Here is a 23,008-nt window from a genome sequence, read left to right as displayed (position 1 = left end):
TTAAAAACATAACTTTGAACTTGCAACTCACTTATTTAGGTGAGTTTATTTATTTTGAAGATAATAAAGGCATAGGCCTATTTACAATGCTGCTGTTTAGTTGATTTAGTAATCAGTTTGAACTCTGTGTTGATATTTTAAGGAACTGTTCTCTTGCGTATGGAGCACAGTTCTTTGTGTTTGAAAATAAGATATTTGCCACAGTTTCACTCTTTCTATAAAAACTGAGGGACAGCATTCCTAAAATGAAACCCTAGTATGCTCCAGTCAGTGTATTGCTATTTATTTAACCTTTGATTTGGAAAGGCAATCTTTTTAGCACATGTGGTATTAATCTGAAGAATTACCAACAGCATCACTGTTGTATATAATTTAAAATGAGAAGTGCAAAAATATGGAGTTAGATCAGTCTCAATATTCATGAATGCACACAGAAATGTATTTTTCACCTCGTTAGGTAATCAGTAGTTTCGCCTGGGCAGAGTTGAGAACAAGAGGAAGTGGAGAAGGGACAAACAGCAGAGGGAAACATACAGCCGTGACTATGGGTGATGGCTTTTGATGCTTTTGGCATGTGTCAGTCTGAGGTACAATGGGCCTATCAAAGTGTTCCTGTAACACTAATTAACAATATGCTATTCATTGCACCTGAGTGATACAACTACATATACTGTAGTTTGTTTGTGCTGTAGACTATGTCCTTGTTCAATGCCTGTCAAATCGGGACACAACTGCTGTATCAAGAACAATTTAACTACGCCTCCTAAAAATATTAACTTTGCTCCAATTAGGCTACTATAATAGGGAATATCTTCCTGCTGACGCTTTGGCAAATGTTTGCTGGTTCACTTTTATCCATGTTGCTTTGAATTAGTAGTTGAGTTTCCATCTGTTTGTTGATGTCAGTCTTGATGGCTGAAAGACTGAGCCTAGTTATGCAAAAACAAAATTAAAAATATTTTAAAAATAAATCACATAGACCTATTGATGTTTTTTTTTTTTTGTTCAAATTATAGACCTATAGTGTTCTGATTTTCTTATCCGTCTAACTTTGTGTTTTTCAGGTCCCTCTTGAGAATGACTTTGTGTCTCAGCGGAAATAGGCCAACTAAATGTCAAATAAATTGTATTTACATTTACAGTGAAGCTTGTGTAAAAAGCCAGTTTAAGGGAACAGAGTAAAAAGTAGTATGGCTTTGATATAATGGAGGGTTTATCAACCTAATCTGAATGTCAGAAATACAGCGTTGAAAAGGGGAGATAAGTTGCTGATCTACAAACATCCTCAGGTAGAAACCATTTTCATAAAAAGAAGAAAAAAGCAAGAAGCTCAACTTTGGTCTATTCAAGATGGCGGCGTGCAGACGCGGCGGCCCGGAGCTCTGCAACAGCAAGCAGCGATTTTATCAAAAATAGGACTTATACCCGAACTGAACTTATAAATATCAGACACGGCTCAACTAATAATACTCCGGAAGGATTCGGCTCATTATTCATTCATCCAGTCACTGCACAATAATAACTGTATATACTCTGTCACTGCACTATAACTTCACTTATCTGCACTATATCTCTATATTTATATTTGTTTAATTAATCAGTCACTGTAAAATAATAACTGTATATATTCTTTCAGTCACCACAACTGTCTATTTATTTATTATTATTATCATTCATTCACTGAACAGCAATTTCTCTGGCCACTTTTTGCATACTTCTCTCTCATATCACCACAAATATATTTTTGTTGTTGTTGTTTTTGTAAACGCTGCTGTTTAGGATTGCTGCTAACGAAGTTTCGTTGTGTCCTTGTATACAATGATAATAAAGATTCTATCTATCTATCTATCTATCTATCTAAAAGATGATCAAATTCAGACCACTGACTTTTTATTACAACTGTCAATGGATCAGACCTGTAGCTCTTTCTCATGCAGTTCACCATATTTGACACAAGATGGCGACAAAGACTGTAGAGGGGGATGATTGCCGATTAAAACTCTGGACGCATTTCTTTTTAATTTGAAAATGTCCGTTAAGTTAAATCGTTTGCATACTATATTTAAGACAGGGTTTGTGTATTGAATCTGCTGTACTATCTCATCATGACACGGAGCAGTAGCAGCAGTACTGGTGGGAAAGGTGTTGTGGAGGAAGTGGGTCCTGTCGTCCCACGCAGAGGAGGGTTTTCCGGTTAAAGTTTCCTTTGTGATTCGGAAGTGATGTTGTGATGCCAAAAGCCGTTCATCATTATTGACACTTCAAACAAGTGGCGACCATGAAAAGTAAGCATGAATATGTACATTCAATACATAGCGACACGGAATAAGTTAGTAATCCCATTAGAGACAGTCAGTAACTACGCTAAAGAGCAGCTAGCTAACAAGCGGCAAGCTTCATCATAGCTGGCAGATATAGCATGCTAACAGCAGCTAGCTAACTTGTAGTATCATGACTGTCTGGAGTAAACAAGGCTGCCAAACAGCTTCCACATAAAGCTTGCGCTAAAAAATAAGTATGTTATCCTATAATAGTGAACTTCTCAAGTGTACTGTATCGTTTGTTGGCAACATTGCAAAGTAGCTTCACTTTAATTTACGTTATGAGACAGTTCAGGTTAACTCCCACCCAGACAAGCTAACAATAGCTTAGCATGTCTGTGTTTTGGACAGTGACAGCTGCAGACTGCTGCCCCTTGACATCTCTGGACAAGGCCTGTCGTAATGTAAATGTTGTCTAGCCAGTATTATGAGTTCTCATTGTTCTGTTTTATCCCCTTTTACTCCATGATGGCCTTCTTACACGTGTTAGACTAACGCAGATACTCTGCATCATAATCCGCAGAGGACCAGAATAGACAACAGGGTTTGGCAGGAGAGGAGATCATTTATTGATTATTGTTGTTTTCTTTTCTTTTTTCTCCATCAGAACCATTCACTGCTCCGTCCTGCTGAAGTAGGAAAAGCTCCCCTCTATGATCTTTAGTCCATCGGGTAAGTAACAAGCCCTGTTTGTTATCCTTTAGCTTGCTGACGCTAACTATAAAAAGATTCTGTAATTCTTGGCAGTGCTTTTCCTGTGTCTGGTGGCAAGACATAATCAGTGTTCTTGTTTGTGCCTGTTTGTACCTGTGCTATTGTGATACTTATACATATCTGAAAGGCTAGTGTGGGCGTGTAGAGAGGAGTGCTAGTGTCTCTCTTTAAAGCATTGCACCATTACAGCAGCCCTCTGTTGGGAAAGTAAGGATGAAGTAGGGCTGGGAAATATATCGAGTTTTTAAGATATATCGATATATTTTCAAACAAGATATAGGGTAAGACAGTATCATTAATATCGATATAGTTTAAGTTGCATCAAAATAATGTTACAGAGGTGCCAGGTCACTTTTTTCTCATCTCACTGATGATGACTGACTGTCTGTCCCTCTTAACCCTGCTCCTCCTCTCTCTCTCTTTTATTGTATTTAAGGAGCATTTTTATTTTATAATATTACTTTTTAAATTCACAAACAGGTAGTTTATTTTTCCATGTGTTTTCACTGTTAATAAAATACATATCGATATATATCGAGTATCGCCATTCAGCTAATCAATATCGAGATATGATTTTGGTCCATATCGCCCAGCCCTAGGATGAAGTAATTGATGCTACAGAGAGCGTCTCTTGAAACCAATCTGTGTACGATTGAGAGGTTAATGTCACTCTTGTAAGGACATAGGCCCTGATAGGGTAGATTGTTTGAGCATTTCACTATACACTTCAGGCATATAATTCTTACTGGTTGTTGACAGCTGTTATTCAAGTCTTGTACTGACAAAAAGGTCACATGATGTTTTGAATCCACTGCAGTCGTTATCTCACACCCAAATCACTGTAGCTGCTTGCACCAATATTGAGCATACAGGGTGCCCTACTGTCCTAATTCACACCTCCATAGACATTTTGTCACACTTAGGCAGTCTGACATTTAATTCTTTGGAGAAAGGTGCATTTCGGCACCATTGAAGTTCTCGGTCATGTCATTTTCTTCCCTCTCTAATTGTGTCTAAGTGTCTGTGAGTGGATAGGCTCGTGACTCCTTCAGCCACATTTATTTGGTTTTAGACAACTAAAAATGTAATTTCAAGGCTGTTATGTATGACTAGGCTACATGTAAATGTAAAACGCATGCCTGTATGCTTTTGCTGCTGAGAAACAGCTTTTCTCTGTGAGGTAAGATTAGCAGATAAACTGGAGGATTTGCACACTGACCTTGTCTAGTCAGTGCAATTGCATACTCTTTGACTGGAGGCTATCAGGAAGTCGATACATACACATGTGCTGAAATGTTATAAAGCTTACTTATGACATGAAATATATTTCACATTACAGTCAGGTCTAAATAATACACGAAGATCTGTTATGTCATACAACAGATGTATACCTCTTTCATTGCTAAGGAGAAAAATAACACGGTAAATATCATAGAATAGAATAGAATGTCTTTATTGTCATTATACAATGTACAACGAACTTATAAAGCTTCACCTTAAAGTGCACACACATACAGTCATCCATAGCTAAAAAACAACAAAAACTCTCATACAGGTAAGATGGGCAATGTATGTGTAGACGTATTTACATGAGGTAGTATATAAAAAAAATTGTCTTGCCAGATAACAATATAAATGTAAATATTGCACATGCCAGACATTACAGTAGAGGGAAAAAAAGTAAATAAATATACTGTGTATCAAAAGATATATATATATATATTGCACAAATATCCTGAAATATCTCAATTTAAAAGGTTTGATAATGAAAGAAATGTCAACTCATCTGTATTTTCATGTATCTTCAAATATTCTAAAACATCTGTTTTGATTCTTAAGCATGCTTCTTTAAATAGGCATAGCAAAATCTCCCTTTATTAAAAAGAAACCACATGATAGAACCTGCCAACCTGTCAAGGGTATATTTTGGGTTCATGTTGTTAGTGTTTCGCTATTTAGACATGTCTGTGCCAGTACTTGATTGTGAAAGAGAAGAGTAACATCTCAGACAACACTGCCTCATTGTTTTCAGGCCTACAGAATCCCCATCAGAACCTCTCGACCAGAAAACACATATTTGCAGGAAGTGTGGGAGAGAGATCCACAACACACAAAACAGCGTCAACCATGACTGTGTCTGTTAAGTCCAAAGGAGTGTTTTTATAAAGGAATATAACCAGTTACACCAGCGTCACTCCAGTAAATCTGGAAAATCTGTTCTGTATCGAAGGTGTTAAATAAATCTGACCTGAGTTACAATGAAAACATATCCCTGCAGACTAGTCTAATCTCCGGCACGTTTGTGAAGAGACTTAGCCCTACTCAGCTGAACCAGTTTTTCGCTACAAATATACCTGCTAGCCTGAAGCACAATATTCCTCCCTAGCTGCTGCACTGTGAACCCTAACCTGCATCAATTAAACAACAACACATGCTCCATGTTTGACACAGTGGTGGCATTTAAACGGTATGTTAACAGGGTGATCATTTCATATTTAGATAGGTCTCCATATGTTATCGTCTGATAGTTTACTTTCCTCCTAAAGAATAACAGGCCAAGTGTTATTTAAAGGTCACAGCAAAAAGTTTAAATTGTCAAATTAGAGATGGCTAAATTTAATGTAGTTGCTTTGGTTTCACATCCTCATGTTGTGCATGCTGTTTCATTGCTTACTGGGACACTTGACTTGTTAGAAAAATGTGTGTTTTTCCCACTATAACAATTCAAAATGTCTACACTTAAACTAACAACATTGGAATCAACAGTTTATCTGGGATTTTCATGTTTGTCAGATAGCTTATTTGGAAGACGAACAATAACATTTTGTGTAAATGATATATTCAGGCTAAAGATTATTTACTTCTCTATAAAGACATACTAGGACTTTGAAATCTATGCCATGACAAAGAAAAAGGGCAGAGATTTCAGCAAATTTGTACCAAGATTCACCTTCTCAACTTTGGTGGACTCAAGTATTTGCAGCAGTTGCATGCTGCTCTGTTTTTTGTTAGACTGTTAATTGCCAAAATATCTACAAACTCCTGAAGTTGAGTGGCCTTTCTTGTCGACAATGTTTTCTCCCTGCTGAGCTGGTAGGCTCAGCATTTTTATTGGTGTTGCTCACGCTCATCTCGGCTGTGTTTCCATTCTTTTGAGGCACAAAAGTCATGTTTTTCACAAAGGCCTGTGAATACACCATAACAACAACAACAACAACAACAACAACACAACAACATCAGCAAATCTCTTTAACTTATTGAGACAGATATACTAAAATTTTTCTCCATTGAAAGTGAAAACCATGTATCTGTTAAAAGTAAAGGGGCTTTATGTAACATTCAGAAACGCGATGTTGTTCTTGACACCGCTGGCCGTTGGGTGAACTACATCAGTAACCATTTGCTCGTTCTCGCTGGCGATGGTGCTCGTATGAGTAAGAACAAGTATCCTGACCATCCACCGCGACACACAGGAGACACGCATGATTCACTGGTGTCATGTTTACAGAGGAGGTAAGTGAAATTATACTTTTTATAAGTTTATAGTTTGACAAAATATACATTTGAGACTAAACTATATTTGAGTCTGGAGTGCTGACACAACACTAAAACAAGATGTTAATATACAGTAGATGAAGAAAAGATTATAGTTTTAGATTGTTGTTATATGATTAATGAATCCTTACCACGTTTCTACCTAGCATAGCATTGAACAATTTCATCGTCTTTAAATGATATGTTGACTACATGTACCTTGTAATTAATTTACTGTTTACTGCGTTAAATAGTTGACTAGCTTTATCAATAACCAACGTAGCTTTCACAGAGTCTCCGATATGTTAGCACAGGTGTCTTTGTAATAAACTTACTAATGGTTACACTAATGTGTTACCACTACAGCTTACATGTTACTGGGTATTTGCACAGCAACATATTCTTTTTGATGGTTGAGTACCGTTTTGTCTGTAAAGGAACACAGCTGCACTGCTCCAAAACCCAGTGTAACACAGCAGTGACAAGCACCCACAAAACTCTGAAATTCATACTTCTAATTTGACATTGGGGAAAAAGTCAATATCACACTGAGTGCCAGAGTTTTTCTCAGTTTTAGGTACCATTATGTACTTAATTGGTTTTTGCATTAGGTTGAGACAATGGAAATCATACAGTATCATTACAGCTTACTATTGCTTATTTCACTGTTAGTTTCAATTTCAGTGTCTCAAATAGAATATTTAGCACGATAAAACCATAGACATGTCATTCGTTTTTTTTTTTCCAGGACTCCTGCTGCGGTGAGGAATTATCAAACAAATAATGCTTGTCACTTAATTTGCAGGCACAGTTAGAAATGCCGCCCCAGGAAGAGAAGGGATGAAGTGCTTCAGATGGTGGTAACTCGTCTGCCAGGGTTTTTTCTGGTTGTCATGGACTACAGGCAAGTTACACCAGGACCAACTGTACCAAACGGGTCAGCCAGTTTGGTGCACCTGCAACAGCTGTCGAGTCAACTGGAAAGCGGATAGTGATGCCAAGCTGCTGTGTCTCGGGAATGAAAGATAAATACCCTGACCCTCTCAGAAGTTTTGTTTGGTACAAAGGGCCCCTTTTAGATTTGATTATCCCTTACAAAACATAAAAACAAAGTCTGCACAGTAGATAATTCTTCTGTGAATGTTTGTTTCCTTCACATGTGACATGTTGTCTGAAGAAAGGCTTGGGTCCTACACCTCACATGTGTCAGTAATAGACATTAACAGGAGCATCATCCACTACTTTTAAAATTCAGTTCACTACCTCAAAATCAAAATGACTGCTATGCAAAGTCTTTTATGTTTTTTTGTGTTTTTACAGGTTAAATATTATTTTTCTATGCACATATTTACATATTTTTAATGTTAAAGTTTCTTTCTGAAAACATTTATAATAAACAAAAGGAGCCCTGAAGCACACTGTCTCTTCGTCTCTTGCTCCCACTTGTTTATGTGGCAGAATTCATGAACTAGAGAGAGAGGGAAAGTATTAGCGTTTAGACCAGTGTATTCAAGAAACAGAGCTACTTGAACAGAGAGCTCAGCTCAGGTGTGCAGGAGAAGAAGGAAGGAACAAATACATGAGCTCACAGGACCAAGTTGAAAAAAGATGACCTGCACAGCCTGACCACTCAACCAGTAGGTAAAATCATTACGTGGCTATACATCGGTAGAAATTAGGCCGGATTTCTTCACAATGAAAATGAGCCTACAGGCTTATAAAAGCAACCAAGAGAGACAGCAAATGTGTTTTTTTCACATCAGATCACAGTACTCTTATAAATGGGCAAAACTGTGATTAATACATATGAAAAGTTACTTAAAGCCTCTTTCACTATATAGTCCATAAAATCAGTCCGTGACTTTGTGTGTTGCAGTGTTCTTATTTTCCATCATTATTTTAGACATTATACATGAGTAATGTGTGCTGTGGTGTAGCTAATATAATCTAACCTCTCTTTTCTCTCCAAGTCTCAGTCTTGAGTCTCTCAGACTTCAGTTAGTCTGTGCTGCTCTTATTGAACCATGAAACTCTGGTTAAGGTTAAGCTCACTCAAGTTAAGCTTCCGATAGCAAGCCCCATTTTAATTGAAGGTCTGACTTTATCTATCCCCGAGGGGAAAATATGTCCTACTGCCAGATGCAACGCAGAACACACACAGGCGTCTCTTACAGCTTCCTTTACGATTAACCTCCAGCTGTGAGGGTAAATTGTTAGATGAGTGAAATATATGGAAATCCCTCTGAGCTTGTTAAGAAGTGAAAGAAAAAAAGAATCCATAAACAGAGTTAAGCCTTTCCAAAGCAGCGGCCACAGCAACAGTTGTAAAAGCTCAAACATGCAAATTCTTCCCTGATGGCTGATTTAATCCTGGAGCCTACAGGCCTGCATTCTTCCCCCTCGCCTCAGTTATTGAGTGTGTGAGTGAGACAGAAAGAGAGAGAGAGAGAGAGAGAGCGAGAGAGACAGAGGGAAATACAGGCAGAGGAGAAAAGAGACAGCTCAGTTTCCCTGGAACAAACTTTGGACTTGTTGTGGCTTGTACTGTAAAAGTCCCTTGGGTACTTTATTTCTTATGAATGCTTTGGCTTTATGGCTTTGTTTATTACTCGGCTCTGATTGGCCAATAAAGACAATCTGATGAATAACATTTCCAAAATACACAACATGTACTTATGAACTTGATGAACAATGCTCTTGAAGGAGAAAAACATTGAGAGGGGATGGCGCATCAGACAGTAGACCTAAAGTTCTATTTCTCATAAGGACTTCCTGGCTCTGCTCATAAAGTCAGAGCGAAGCAAGCAGATGTGGAATTCAAATGAATGAATGTTGTTTGTTGTCACCAATAACTCTGTAAAGTTTAATTACCGGCCACTGTGGCTCGTAGGTCGAGCAAATTCACCCACCACTGGGGTAACAAACGTGCTGTATAATCTGACTTGGGTTCAGTGATTTTCTTTCCTGTGAATTGATAAATGGATGATAAGACACTCCACAATTACTGGAGTTTGAATGAATTTTCTGGATGACTAAAATAAATTCAGTGTGTTGCAGTGATGACTTTTGTGTATCAAAGACATACTCTGTTTCAGGCAAAAGTCTAAAATCCCTACACTTCTTAAACTCTACACCAATGTTCTGGATTAGTTATTATGAGAAAAGTCAACAAAACTTGCAGTGAATTTCATATCTTGGGTGTTTTCTTTTTTAGGCCAGAGCCATTTGATGAATCATTAAACTATAAATGCACTATTTTTGCTACAGGTCTCTCCGTCACCATGGCAACGCTACACCCACAGCAAGGGCAGGAGCTGAGTCCTGGCAGCATGGAAGTGGCCGGGGCGCCAGGCTTGGTCCTAAGCCCTCAGAGCGAGGCAGTGGCCCATGAGCTTCAGGAGCTCTCCCTGCAGCCGCCACCCAACGAGCTGCCTCTGCAGGAGAGAAAGAACGGTGAGGACTTTTACATGCAGACTTTTTTTCCTTTCAAATTCTAACTTAAGTTTTGCGTTTTTTGGGATTAAATTGTTTTGAATCAGTCAGTCATCCAAGTTTGAATTTTGCCCTTAAGTATTCAAACCTGTGCTGGTAATATGCCATTAGTTTCAACTGTTTTGGCTTTCAAAATGTCTCCTTTTGCGTTTTTTCTGTAGAACACATTTTGACTGAACACTGCTTTGGGCTGTTAAATACAAAAACACTATTTACATATGAAAATGTCAAGTTGTGTACAGTACTGTTTAAAATCCGCACTAAACTTCCTTCTGTATAACCGCACATCATTTCAAAAAAGGAGGGGGCCGGACACACAGTCTGGTTACTTTCCATTTCAGCGCGTCAATCCTACATTACAGGTTTTCTGTAATGATAATCTGTCTCTAGAAAACCAGACTCACCTGTAATAGTGCTGCACTTTTCATTTTTGTGCACCTATGATCTGATCAGAGGCACTTTAATACTTTTTCAGCCTTTGCCCACAATTCACAGAAAAAAAGCAAATTCTTCCACACTGTCCTCTTGTGTTTTCACACTTTGTAGAAATGTTTTAAAGACAGTTACCCTCCATTTCCACATAGTCCGTGCACGCAGCGGTCCATCAGCACCAGAGCGGTACACACATCACAGGAGAACTATAAGATCACGCGGGAATAAAGAGAAAAACATGCCGACAACATGTTGCTTTCTCTTTCTGGGGTTGATTCATTGTTCATCTGGTGCCTGTTATGTCCTAATGTTGATGGAAAATACGATTGTGAGTCTGTTTAAGGTGTTTTATTTTGAGCGGATGCTCTGTGCATTTCCTTATCTGACTGCCTGTCCGGGTTGTTCTATTCTGACCAGATTGATGCGTGCCTGCAGCGTACGTCGATGAAAATAGACTATTTTGAAACGGAGCAGAGTGTAGTGGCGCTGCTGGCAATCTCCGGAAACGGACCGTGCCGCTCGCTGTGGAATCGCAGTCATTGACTAGAGTGCCAGCGAACAGCGGCGTAGTGTGCGGCGCTGACTGACTGCGGCACACACAGAGTATGTGGAAATTGGGGGTTAGTGAGGACTGACCCTTTTTCGATGACCTTAATGGTTCTCTGAATGTACGGACTGTAAAACTATGTACTTTTGATCAGGTCTTTCCTTGACAGTTTCTTCATGTCTAAATGTGAAGCAAACATTGCTCCATCACTCTACAGACCATGTAGGTTCAACTTCAAGTGAATCTTTTGGCCCAACCCTACACATACTCTACAGAGGTAAACAATTTCCAGCATAAATACCTCCAAGTTAAAGAAGCATGCAAAAGGAACTTCTTACATAAGTGGAGCTTAGTAAAAAGTGTTAAAAAAAAAACAACGCTGGTCTGAGATGTATAAATTAAATCATGTGTGTACTGTGTCTAATTCACATTGGTCAGTGGAGGGTGTACTCACTGCACGATGACTTGAAGATCAAAGTGTTCAGGTGCAGATTTGTGTGTATGTGTGTCCATGTACAAGACTGTGTGCATTGAAGTCTCCAGAAAGAAGGGAGTGAAGTAGATGCTGTGCATAATTGGCTTGCTCCTCTGCGCTGACCTGCTGTTACAGTAGATTAGACTGTGCTGCATGTTTCCTGTGTGGACTTAACACTCTGTGGGCCTTTTTTTCTGTCTGGGGTTAGCTTAAAGCTTAGTGAACTTGGCACCCTTTGCAGAGTTTCGGGCAGGAACCTCCTTTGGTTCAATTTGTGGTTAAACGTTTGAATTTCCTGTATTCGTTGTTGTTGTGATTAACACAGCCGAATTACAAACAGAGCTTATAAAGGCAGCTTTTTATAGGATGAAGTGTAAAGTGGTTTTTGTTGTGGGAGGCTTCCTAAATCTTATTCAAGCCTTTGAAAATATGAGCATATTATTGATAAATAAAAACTTTTGTGACAAAAAATTATAACAAATGTAAAATAATATTAAAAATAAGTGTATAAATATATTTGCACATTCTAGTTTCATTAATGTGGATTTACTTTTTATCTTTCTAAGATTAGAGTGCAACATAGTGTCCTAAAAACATTGACAAATGCTGCATTCATGTGCTGCTCAGGTGGTCCAAGTTTCCGAGTTGGGAAGTCGTTCTTCCGACTTCAGTGTGTTCACGTGATTTCAGTTGGAAAGTCGGAATGTTGTAACAATAGCACAAAAGTCATCTTTTGTTTTTGTTTTGATTGAGAGCCCCCTGGTGGTGGAATTTACATGCGTTTGTAAAAAAGGAAGCCAATGGAGAAGTGCAAAAAACTGCAGTTCCTTGAATGTCCACTTGAGCTCCCCCAATGCCCCCCCCCCCCCCGAAAGTCAAGTGTAAAAAAAAAAAAAAATAATAATAATAATAATATATATATATATATATATATATATATATTTTTAAAGATTTGTTTTTGGGCTTTTTGTGCCTTTATTGTAGGGATAGGATAGTGGATAGAGTCTGAATCAGGGAGAGAAGTCATTTAAGGATACCTTTCTGATAGAAAAGGACAGCTGTCATTAAAAGTAACACATGAACACCAAGATTCCTTCAAGTGTTTGTGTCGCCGTGTCGGCTTGTCCCCACCCCCCCCCCCAACGCTGTAAACCTAGGGGAAACACTGACTGACCTGATTGATGGGTAGGCATGAGGAAACGGTTTGTCAAAGGCTAAAAACCCGCCTCAGCTCTGACTCTTTGTCTGTCTTTAGGTTGACTGAAAATTAGGTTGCGAATGCAATTCCAATATGGCGCCTGCCTTTGACGCGACTCCAAAGCCTCCCTGCAGTAACCAATGGGTGATGTCACTCAGGCTTCGTCCATTAACATTTACAATCGATGGTCTACTTATACCTATAAAATCTGGTGTCAGGTTGTTTCCTGTTGTCTGTTTCCATTGCACCATCACATCTGTAGGAAAGGAACCACAACTAACACCAACACTAAACTGTTTGCAGCTGTGCTATGTGACATCACATATGAGAATTAAAGCGTCTTTTTTGAAGGTTCAACATACAATTTCAACTTGGAAGTAGTAGGCTTCCAAATGTTTCTACCACTTAGTCAGACAGACTTTCTGATATGCAGAGAAATCCCCTCATTGGTCCGTGGGATAGTGTAACTGTTACTACCAGACACACACACACACACACACACACACACACTCCTTGCATTATCAGAAGAGTAAGCCACATTGGCTATTGTTCCCAGGTGGGCGTTGGCCACCAAACTTTTAGAGCCACCGTTGGTTGATCTGCTGTTAATTTGTCAGGAGAATAAAAGGTGAGGCAAGGTTGGACCAGTAAATGATTTACCATCTTCACCAGAGAATAATGCACAATAACATAATAAAAGTCAACGGTAGAAAAAGTAGGAGAGGCCAAGTACAGTTTACTGAACTGAAGTAATAAAAACAGTACTCATGGTGCATGACCCATATTTCAAGTGATGTTTACATGATTTCACAAATGTTTAAGAATGACCCTGTGACATGCAAGTCACAGGATAATGTTTACCTCACTGACACCACACAAAGACACACACTCTCTCACACTGCCTCAGGCCACCACTCCCAAATATGTACAACCCTCGCTGTTGTTGCCTCTTTTTTTTCTCACATACATGATTCTGCTAGCAAGCAGCAGACATGTTGCTGCAGGCAGTCTTGCAGCTAATCTTCCATGAAGATGCTTTCAGAGCATCACATGTGACTGCAGCAGAACATCTTTTATGCAAACATGGAGCCCAGTGGATTGTGGAATGCCCACATAGTAAAGCTTATCAGAGCTTTATCTCACAGAGCAGGTTATGCAATGTGTTTATGCACAAGGTTCCTTCCTCCGCCATGGACAAGTGATTGGAGATTTATTGTTAAACAGATGCTCCCATGTGTAAAGAGAGAGAGGTGACATGTTGTTCTGGGCGAGGATCAGAGACAGATGTGGAGGACTGCATGTGCAAGTGAGCATAAGTATGTGAAGAGGAGTTTGCTTTGGTTTAAGATGTAGATAAAGAAAAAATAACAAGTGACAGTTAGAGTTATTTACATTTCCCATCTTTCTAGTCACAAACCTGCGAGTGTTTCATTCGAAAGCAAACAAAAAGCAGTCCGACTATAACAATCAGACTGGGATCAGTCAAATGTTGGAAGTTGAGAGGCTAGTTTGAGTGTGAGTGTGAGCAGCAGCAGTAGAAAAAAGGAGGAGGAAGTGGAAGATGTGAAGTGGGGGGAGTCATGTCTGTAATGGCAGTATTGCATAACCTGGCAGAGAGGGAACAGAAGGAAAGCGAGGGAAAAATGGAAAGCAAAAAAAGCAGGGGGGGTGTGTAACTTACACTGGAGGGGAAGAGGCTTCTAGCATTTGATTCTTTTCTCAATTGTTTTAACTTCCAAACTTGCTGAAGGAGTGAAGAGAAGTGACGAAAAGTTTATTTAAGAAGTACACAGGAGCGGGAGTAACCCAGAGGTGTTGCCACAGAAACTCTGAAATCTTTTGGGTGGACCTTGTTGTTACCCGAGGAGCAATAAGAGGACAGGCACACAGACCTGCACACGCCCTCTCTGCCGGGGCGTGCACACACTTGTAGGCAGACAGTGGAGAGAAAGGGAATGTGAGGTGCACTGCTACCTGTGGAGTACCAGCTGCCGGTGAGAGGAAAAACCTATTTAATGTGGCTTTTTTTTTTTTGACTGTCGCTGGACTTCTTCTCCACCCGCTACACTGTTGTGTTCTATTTTTCTCACTTTTCATTGTGCTTGGGTCAGGAGAATGAAACCTTAACTTTGCCGGGAGGGTGAAGCTTCACTACGGCATGCTGCAGAAGGATATGACTATCTTGTCAGGTAAATTCTCTCTAAGCACACTGCCTTCTGCTTTCATATCTTGAGTGTGTCGTGAGAAAATAGTGGCAACACGTGAAAGTTACCTGTGGAGCTGAGGGTAAACTCTGCTGCCTGGAGGTGTGAACTGTTGCATGTCTCAAGTTAAGTGTAGCGCTGCTGCAGGCTCGAGTTGCTGCACAACATACTGCACTGTTGATTCTACGAGAAAAACATCAACTTGAAACATTATTTTTTATAATCCACTTCGCATTCCTTTCAACCAAAAGTGATAGTATGTATGGTTTCAACGGTTATTGTTTAATTGTTGTATTGGAATCACATAATGTGATGGTGTTTTGTATTTAAACAGCAGCGAGAAAGCATAAGGTCTGTGGAAGTAGGAGTAAAATGCAAACTTCCATATCTAACCAAAGTGGCAGTAAAGTTTGTAATATGTAAATGAGGTTCTCGGGGTCATTAGAACAGAAGGGAACAGTGGGTACCAGATATGCGGGGCAAATGAGGTCATGGAGCGGGTTTGAAAGGTGTGGTTGGTGAATTTTGGCGTCCATGCCCCGCATTAATGCAGCTGTCAACTGTCCACTGCTGCTCCGAGAGGAATGACTGCAGGCCAGAATCCAGGAAGCTCTGGATCTGGACATTTCTCGGGGGGTTAGCTAAGGGAGGAGGAACCGAGAACAAAGCCCGGCTCACTGATGGAGCCTGGAGTTAGAGGGGGGAAGTGGGTTAGAGAGGCGTCACAGACTCTGCTCCAGATTTATGTGGAAATGACCAGCTCGTGTTTCTGTCAGAACAGATTGTTCCAGATCATGACATAGACTGCAGACATGGAGGGGAATGTAAATGATGAATGTCGTGACATAATCTTTGATGCGTGCCAGTGCTTTTCTCTCAAAGTCTCAACAATGGTTTCTATTTGTGCCGCTGTGGCTTGAGGGTCTACAGGTCTTTACTCCAGCCGAACATTACAGCACTCACACGATTTCCCTTCATGTTTGTACTCACAAGTTGAGGGGCAAAAAATACAAAAAAACACTTCAGTTTGTAGGCTTACGCTGAAACCGTTTCAGCTTGTGTGTTGCAGAAAGAAACAACTGATCTGGACTATCAATACCAGACTGGACGAATGTGATTTATATTTACAGTTTTTATTCTCTTCAAAGAAAAGAAAGAGGGAAAATATATTATTTGATTTTAAACTGAGGACTAAGCTAAAATGTGAGGAGATGCTAAACTAAAATTCCAGCAGTGAGTTTTGGGATTTGGCTAACCTCACCATGCAGACATGTAAACAAAAAAGAGATAAAGATCACGTCCCTCTCCGTCCCCACCCTTGCATAATGTCAATAGATGTTGTTTAATTAGAGCTGGGTTTGCTCTACAGGAACCAGAAATGATCAGTTTGCCAACAGAAATTATAAACAGTAATCTTTGACCCGCACAAACAGACACTTAGCTGTTGGGCAGTGTTTTTTGGACATGATGGCAGGATGTGTAGCGCGGCCGAGGCTAGCTTAGCCCAGCAGTGATTCAGGGAGCCTGATGGTGCTGTTATGTAACAGATTGGGAGGCTGCCAGCAGCTCTCTGTCAGGCGCAGACTTGGAGAGAGAAGAACGAGAGAAAAAGAATGTGTTGTGATAAGGGTAAGAGAATAAAGACTTGTAGAATTAAAGGACAGAAATGAAGAATGGATAAATAAAAAGAAGAGGGTTTGTAACGCTGCTTATAGGGAAGGAAGGAAGGAGAGGGGGGAGAGCTGTGTGTCAGACTAATCCAAACACACAGCTGCAGCAAAGACAATCCCGCTGCGTGTCTCCTCGTTTCTCTGCCAGCATCTCTGTCTAGCATTAGATAATCTCCAAACCCCCCACAAATCGAAGCTTTAAAATGTACAGTAAGAAAAGAATAACCGATGTCGCCATTAGAAACAAACGAGGCTCAAAAAAATAACTTACATCAGAACTATTCCAGACATCAATCACTTGTTTTTCATGCACTGTTCCTCTGTTTTGAGGACATATATGTTTGTATTTGATGAAACAAATTGAGATTGTGGGATAAAATAAACTGCAGCGCAAATCTCAGCTTTCCAGTAACATTGCACAAAAAGCTTAATCTAAACAACAGGAGACCAGATGTTGGAATTTTTGTTTTTACTGAATGTAAACAGCTTTCAGTCTAATAAACAGGCACACACATTTTTATGCAACCGAGGCAAGTTTTCTGAGAAGGCTTAAATCTTAGAAGTGTCCAGCTCACCACGCACACACCCACATGGTTTACATGACTCACCAGTACATACAAACACACACACACACACACACACACACACACACACACACACACACACACACACACACACACACACACACTTCACAACCACTGTCACTGTCAGGACCTGGACATGCGCTTACAGGCTTTGGTAGCCTTCCACTTGCACATTGTGTCCTGACAGCACAGTATTTCAACAAGCACTAACAAATCAAAGATTTGTGATCCAGTAAATTCCTGAAAGATAATGAGAAGTGAGCACTGCCACACTGCCGCACACACATCTGTAGCCTCAAGCTACACAAAAGCACTTTATCAGGTCTGCTCGTAGCAACAGGAACACAGTGCCTGAACGCCCACAGGTACAAGCCCACTCATGTAGCTCAGTGATCTTTAAAGACACACACACACACACACACACACACACACACACACACACACAAGCAGACACACACATACAGTATCTTTTAGCATACGTTACTTCAGGGCAGGCAGGCCTGGAACAGTCTTTAGCATGCAAGATGGAGCTGCTGAACATGCATCTTAACATCATCACACCTGCATTCATAGACATCCTTTCACATGCGCTCACACATCTAATCTTTGACTTAATACACCTACTGTATGTCGTCTTGCATGTTTTGGACAAATGTCTGAGCTACACTGCCTTCCTCCATCTGTGTGTAACCGCTACCTTGCTGATCTATGGTGTCCACACAGATGGCGTTCATGTCTTTTTATGTTGCGGTTGCCTTTGATAATGACCATCATTACTCAAACGTTGAATCATACTTCACTACAAATATCATTTATATAAAGTTAAGACAGAAATATGATTCAGGTAAGAGAAAAAAATGAGTAAAAAAACCTACATGTTTCTCTTTTCATTGTCTCTGACATACTGATGACTACATACACACATACATGTATCTAGAAATGAAATCTAGCAGAAAGTAAACATGACATCAGAACATTAAAACTGTATTGGTAGGCCTTTATCATTACAATAAAAATCGAGTTACAGGGTGTTGATACATTATTCACATTTATTCAATTTGAATTATAAAAACAATTTCGGATTTGTTTTTCTTCTTAACGGTTGAAAATAACTGACTGCGGACATTTTGCCGGCTCTGACTGACATTAGACTCTCTGCTAGCAACACATTGTTATTTTTTTATCGTCACAGTAATTTACAGTCATGTTGATATTTTAGGGAGTTAGATTTTCTTATTGTGATTGCTGATATATAATTATTTATTTGGGGTAGTACCGGAACAACAATACTGGTATCGGTACTTGAACAGCCTGTTTCATAGCCCTGTGTTCTTTGTGATAGCGTTATAGTAATTATTTCTTAAATCTTCCTTTGGCACTGTGATGTGTGACACGAGTCAGAGACCTGAAGACGGCTTACAACACTGCTGTGTTTTTATTGGACTAGAGTTTGAAAACAAAACAGACTCACAAACAAAACTTTGCATCCATCCATTAATTAGTAATGGGTTGTGTTTGAATATGAATAGGGAATCGATACAAAAGAAAAAATAACATGATATTGTAATAATTCAAGCTTAGGGATATTTTCTCACACCACTTTGAATGATTGCAGAGGAAGAGTTGTGGCCCACAAGAGTTTTTTTTGGAAAACAAAACTGAAAGTATGTAGCATTTTGTGCAGAGCATATGCCATAGTATTAAAAATGTGTTGTTTAGTGTTAATGTGATCACGGTATTAGTTGTATTGTATTGCTGCTATGTCATGCTAAAGCTTGAGAATGTCCTGGAACAAGTTACTTAATCAAGGGTCATTTTGTCCCATAAATACTTAACGACTCTGCTTGAAAAAGTAACTAAACCCAACGTTATCCAGTACAAACCCTTAACTTTTGAAATGTATGAATGCCTATTGATGCACACACACACACACACACACACAGAAGTTCCTGTTCTCACGGGTAATAATCTGCTGCTGCAGCAACCCTAAAACACAGAATCACACAAACAGAAGACATGCTGTTTTAGTTTGTGTGTCTAGTTGTACTTGCCCTGGTGTTTCTGAATAATAGAACAGCGATTAGCCTGTGACTCACCTGCTAACACCAAGGGTGTCGCACTTAACATCAGATGATGTCTAGCAGAGGTGACACAGACAGGACTCGTGTGTGTGGATGTTGTGAGTGACTCAGATGCCAGAAGACATTTTTCAAGATGTTCTTTATTTGGCTGCTTGGGAAATTTGTTTAGTGATGACATGGTGAACCAATAATCAGGGTCACAAACGCTTAGCTTGATGATTAACTAAGTTTGAGAAATGAGTGGTCTTTCCCTCACCCGACGTTGTGTTTTTAAACTTTGTTGATAAGAGTAGATAGCATCAATATTGTCACCAAACTCCTGGGACGAGGGCAGATCTCCTGTCTCATTACTTCGTCCCTCTCTTACTCTAAAAACATGGCCACCAGTGTATACATGTGTGTTTGTATGTGTGAGAATACAAGAATAGAAGAGCACAGCTGCATGTGCTTGAAATGCTCACAGTCATTAGGGACTCGTCATAGTCACTCGATACCTCTTCATTCTCATGTTCACATACTCTCTTGAATGGGTCTGTGTTTAGCTTCAGTTAGACGATAGCTCGACAAAAACAAGCCTACAGGCAAGTGTGGCTCTTAAATGTGGCTTCTGTGGGACTCTAAGATAGAACGTGACGTTCTATTAAAGGCTCCTGGAAGTCGAAACATGGAACAAATGTGAGAACAGTATATTGGAGATGTCCCACTTGATCATCACAATGAAAAACTTTATTTTTAACGCACCGTTTATACAAAGTATGCAGCTCAAAGTGCATTAAAAAGGAAAATGTATGCACAATTAAAAAAGACTGAAAAACCAAAGATGAAGTGCCATACTAATAATATTATTGAATGTCAAAGGCCATTGGTTTTGATGGTTAAGCTACAAAAGAATAAAGTAGAAAATAGATGCACAACATGAGGTGTAAAGTTAGAACACACTTGATTAACAAGAAGAGGAGATTTAAATGAAATACAAGATAAGAGCATTATTACCCATCCATTGATAATCATGATTATATAGTAAAAGATAAAGATAGTAAAAAGATATGTAGAATTAGTAAAATACGACTCTCTGAAAAGGGCCCAGTTCAAAATAGGGATGTTCATAACTGCTTATTTTTCTGTCGTTAAATTCCAAATTTTAATTCAGATTAGTCCTAAGGTAAAAAAGCGTTCAGCAATAGTCACAATTTATTTAACACTGCCCAAAACTGTAATGTGTGTAACCTACTTGCTTTTTAAAAAATAGTTCAACACATTCTTCAATCATGAAATTGACGTTTATTTTAAATCCGACTGGCCCTTTGCAACATGAACTGCTCTAAGAGCAAACAATGTCATATTGGTTTGCCGAGTGTGGCTGACGTTAGCAGCGCTAGCACCACCAGCCTTCTGTCGTCCCTGCAGGTTAAAGGAGCACTATGTAGTTTTAGTAGAGAAATCTTAAAGTTGGAGAAGTGTACAGATTATGTGCTATTTGTTCATAACTATATACACAAACTGTCCTCAGAGGAAAATTTGGTCCCTGGAAAAATGTTTGAAGATAAGATGCTACGCGAGGAGTTATGGTGGGGGGAGTAACAGTGAAACCGTAACTCTCCAGGTAGCTTTTTAACTCCAAACAGTGTCTGGGGACACATTTTTCCTGCGAATAAAGTTTGTGTATTCAGTTCAGAAAATATGGCATAGAGTTGTTTCACTTCTCCAACTTTCAAATTTAACTACCAAATCTACCAAATCTAGTGCACCTTTAACATAGAAATGTCAATGCTGAATGTGGTTACAGATGGCTCCAGTCGAGTGATTTTACATGCCAGTTTAACCAGACACGTTCAGCATGCAAAACCCTTGTGCTGTTTACATCCAGGAAGTAGAGTGGGGTGTGTGGGGGGGAGCAGGCTCATTAACCGTAGCCACAGCCCAAGCTAGATGTGGGTGGCTGCTTTACAGCGTAGACACAATACTATTGTGGGCATACATTAATAAATACATCAATAATTAGTTCAACAGACTCTTGTGCGAACTAGCAAGGGTGAGGATGTTTAATCATGTAGTTGGCTTATCAGGCACATCCCTGTAGTTCAAAATCACATTCAAAAGACTCCATCAGAAAAGTCATACTAGTTCAAGGCTTGAGTGAAGCGAGGCATTTCTAGCCTCTTTTAAAAATGTAAAAGATTGAAAGATTTTTCCAGTGGAATCCAGTATAAACTAAGAAATAAACCATGCGTCCCCATTAAAAGGTCGGTTTCTATTCAAACTCTGCCATTTCAGTGGCTGAAGTAAATGACCAGTCAGGCTTTTATGAGAAGTTAAATACAGTAACAGAAAGGTGAGAGGAGTGAGCAGCAGGAAGAGGACGCCAATAAACCCCCAAAGAGCAAAGCCAGATCACACAGACGCACACAAACACACACACACACACACACACACACACACACACACACACACAGACAGGATCAGCCAGATTCTCTCTTTTAGATCTAAGCTGACAAACCTGCTCTGTCTTGACACCCATCTGCTGCACACATGCTGTCACCCTGGCTTCAACTTTGCAGACTTTATTTCTCTTCTCTCTCTCTCTCTCTGTTGTGTTAATTAGCCTCCCCGGCCGCCTTTTTTCGGAGCCTGTCTGCCCTGGAGTCTGTTGTTGTACAACTGGATTAGAAAAACAGTTGTAAGAAAAGAGAGAGAACTGTGTTTCCTCTCTTTGTAGGGTAGGAGGTTAGGGGGTTCGCTACAGGATAAATCATTCTCAGATGTTGGAGTTATGTAACAGTCTGTTACAAAGCTGTAATCCTTGGTCAGGGAACACCCCTCTCTGATTCTGCTGCTCTGTATTTTCCCTCTCTCTCAGCCTCTTTTCTTCTGAAAATCTCATTTACTGAACACAACCTCCTCCTCCTCCTCCATCCCTCCTTCAGTCCTCTCTTTTACAGTGAGGGTTATGTTACCAGATGCTAACAGCTGCCAGCTGGCCTGAGCCTCTCTTTTTCCCTCAACACTCGTGCTCTTGTGGATGCTTCTCTCTCCTTCAACAGAACACAATTAGACCACAGTGGGGCTACTTTTTATTGACGAGAAGGAAGAGGGTGACGGCTGCTGCTGCTGCTGCAGAACACTCAATGGTGACTTAAGAGAGAAACTTTGACCATGTGAAAAGCACTTTGTTTCTTTGCTCTGTTGCCCTTTTCTCTTTACCCTCAGCTACATTTAACAGGCATCATATGGCTCTCATTTCCTATGGGTTTCTGTGTCTGGGTGTGCGCATGTGCCAAAACCAAGTTCTTATTTGTGTCTTAGCCTGGTAATGGCTAGTTTCCCCTGTAAAGTTGCTTTTAATTACCTTAATTTGAATGAGAGTGAAAGAAACATTTATCTGCTTGGACTAACACTTTACTGATATATTCACAATAACAGACCAAGCTGTGTTTCTAGAAGAATAAGATATTTTGTTACCACTTTAATTATAACTTCTATATTATGAGATTATATTATATTTAGTGAAACAGTTGGTTAGATCTAAAATACAGACGTACCTAGCTTAAAATCGGACCAATAAAGCAACAAACACAGTCAATCATACATGTAACTACTGGTAACCTTTACAACTAGGTAGTATTAGTGCTAAATTTAGTTTTACCTCAGCATTACTTTGCTTATTACTATTTCAGTTATAATAGCTGAAATAAAAATAAGAACCAAGTTAAATCTGTACAATCTAAATTTACAGATCTAAACCCTCAGAATTATTTT

The 23,008-nt window shown here is 39.6% G+C and overlaps 1 protein-coding gene across 9 annotated transcripts in view; it reads left to right on the top strand.

Annotated features, from left to right (window-relative positions):
* The first annotated feature begins 2,132 nt into the window (after positions 1–2,132).
* mrtfab (myocardin related transcription factor Ab) overlaps positions 2,133–23,008 on the top strand; it is a 51,470-nt gene continuing 30,594 nt past the window's right edge. For 6 of the 9 annotated variants that reach the window (XM_061028712.1, XM_061028717.1, XM_061028711.1 and 3 more), the window contains exons 1-3: positions 2,133–2,285; positions 2,929–2,993; positions 9,837–10,022. In XM_061028712.1, coding sequence (XP_060884695.1) covers positions 2,975–2,993; positions 9,837–10,022 — 205 coding nt within the window. In that variant the 5' untranslated portion in view covers positions 2,133–2,285; positions 2,929–2,974. Of the gene's footprint in view, positions 2,286–2,928; positions 2,994–9,836; positions 10,023–13,953; positions 14,030–14,402; positions 14,708–14,737; positions 14,903–23,008 lie in introns of those variants that run through there. The other 3 variants (XM_061028718.1, XM_061028720.1, XM_061028719.1) reach the window with 3 other exon arrangements.

This window comes from Labrus mixtus, chromosome 21 (assembly GCF_963584025.1).
Source record: "Labrus mixtus chromosome 21, fLabMix1.1, whole genome shotgun sequence".
Taxonomy (NCBI): domain Eukaryota; kingdom Metazoa; phylum Chordata; class Actinopteri; order Labriformes; family Labridae; genus Labrus; species Labrus mixtus.
Note: the sequence above shows the minus strand (reverse complement) of the source record. Positions and strands in the feature narration are given on the sequence as shown.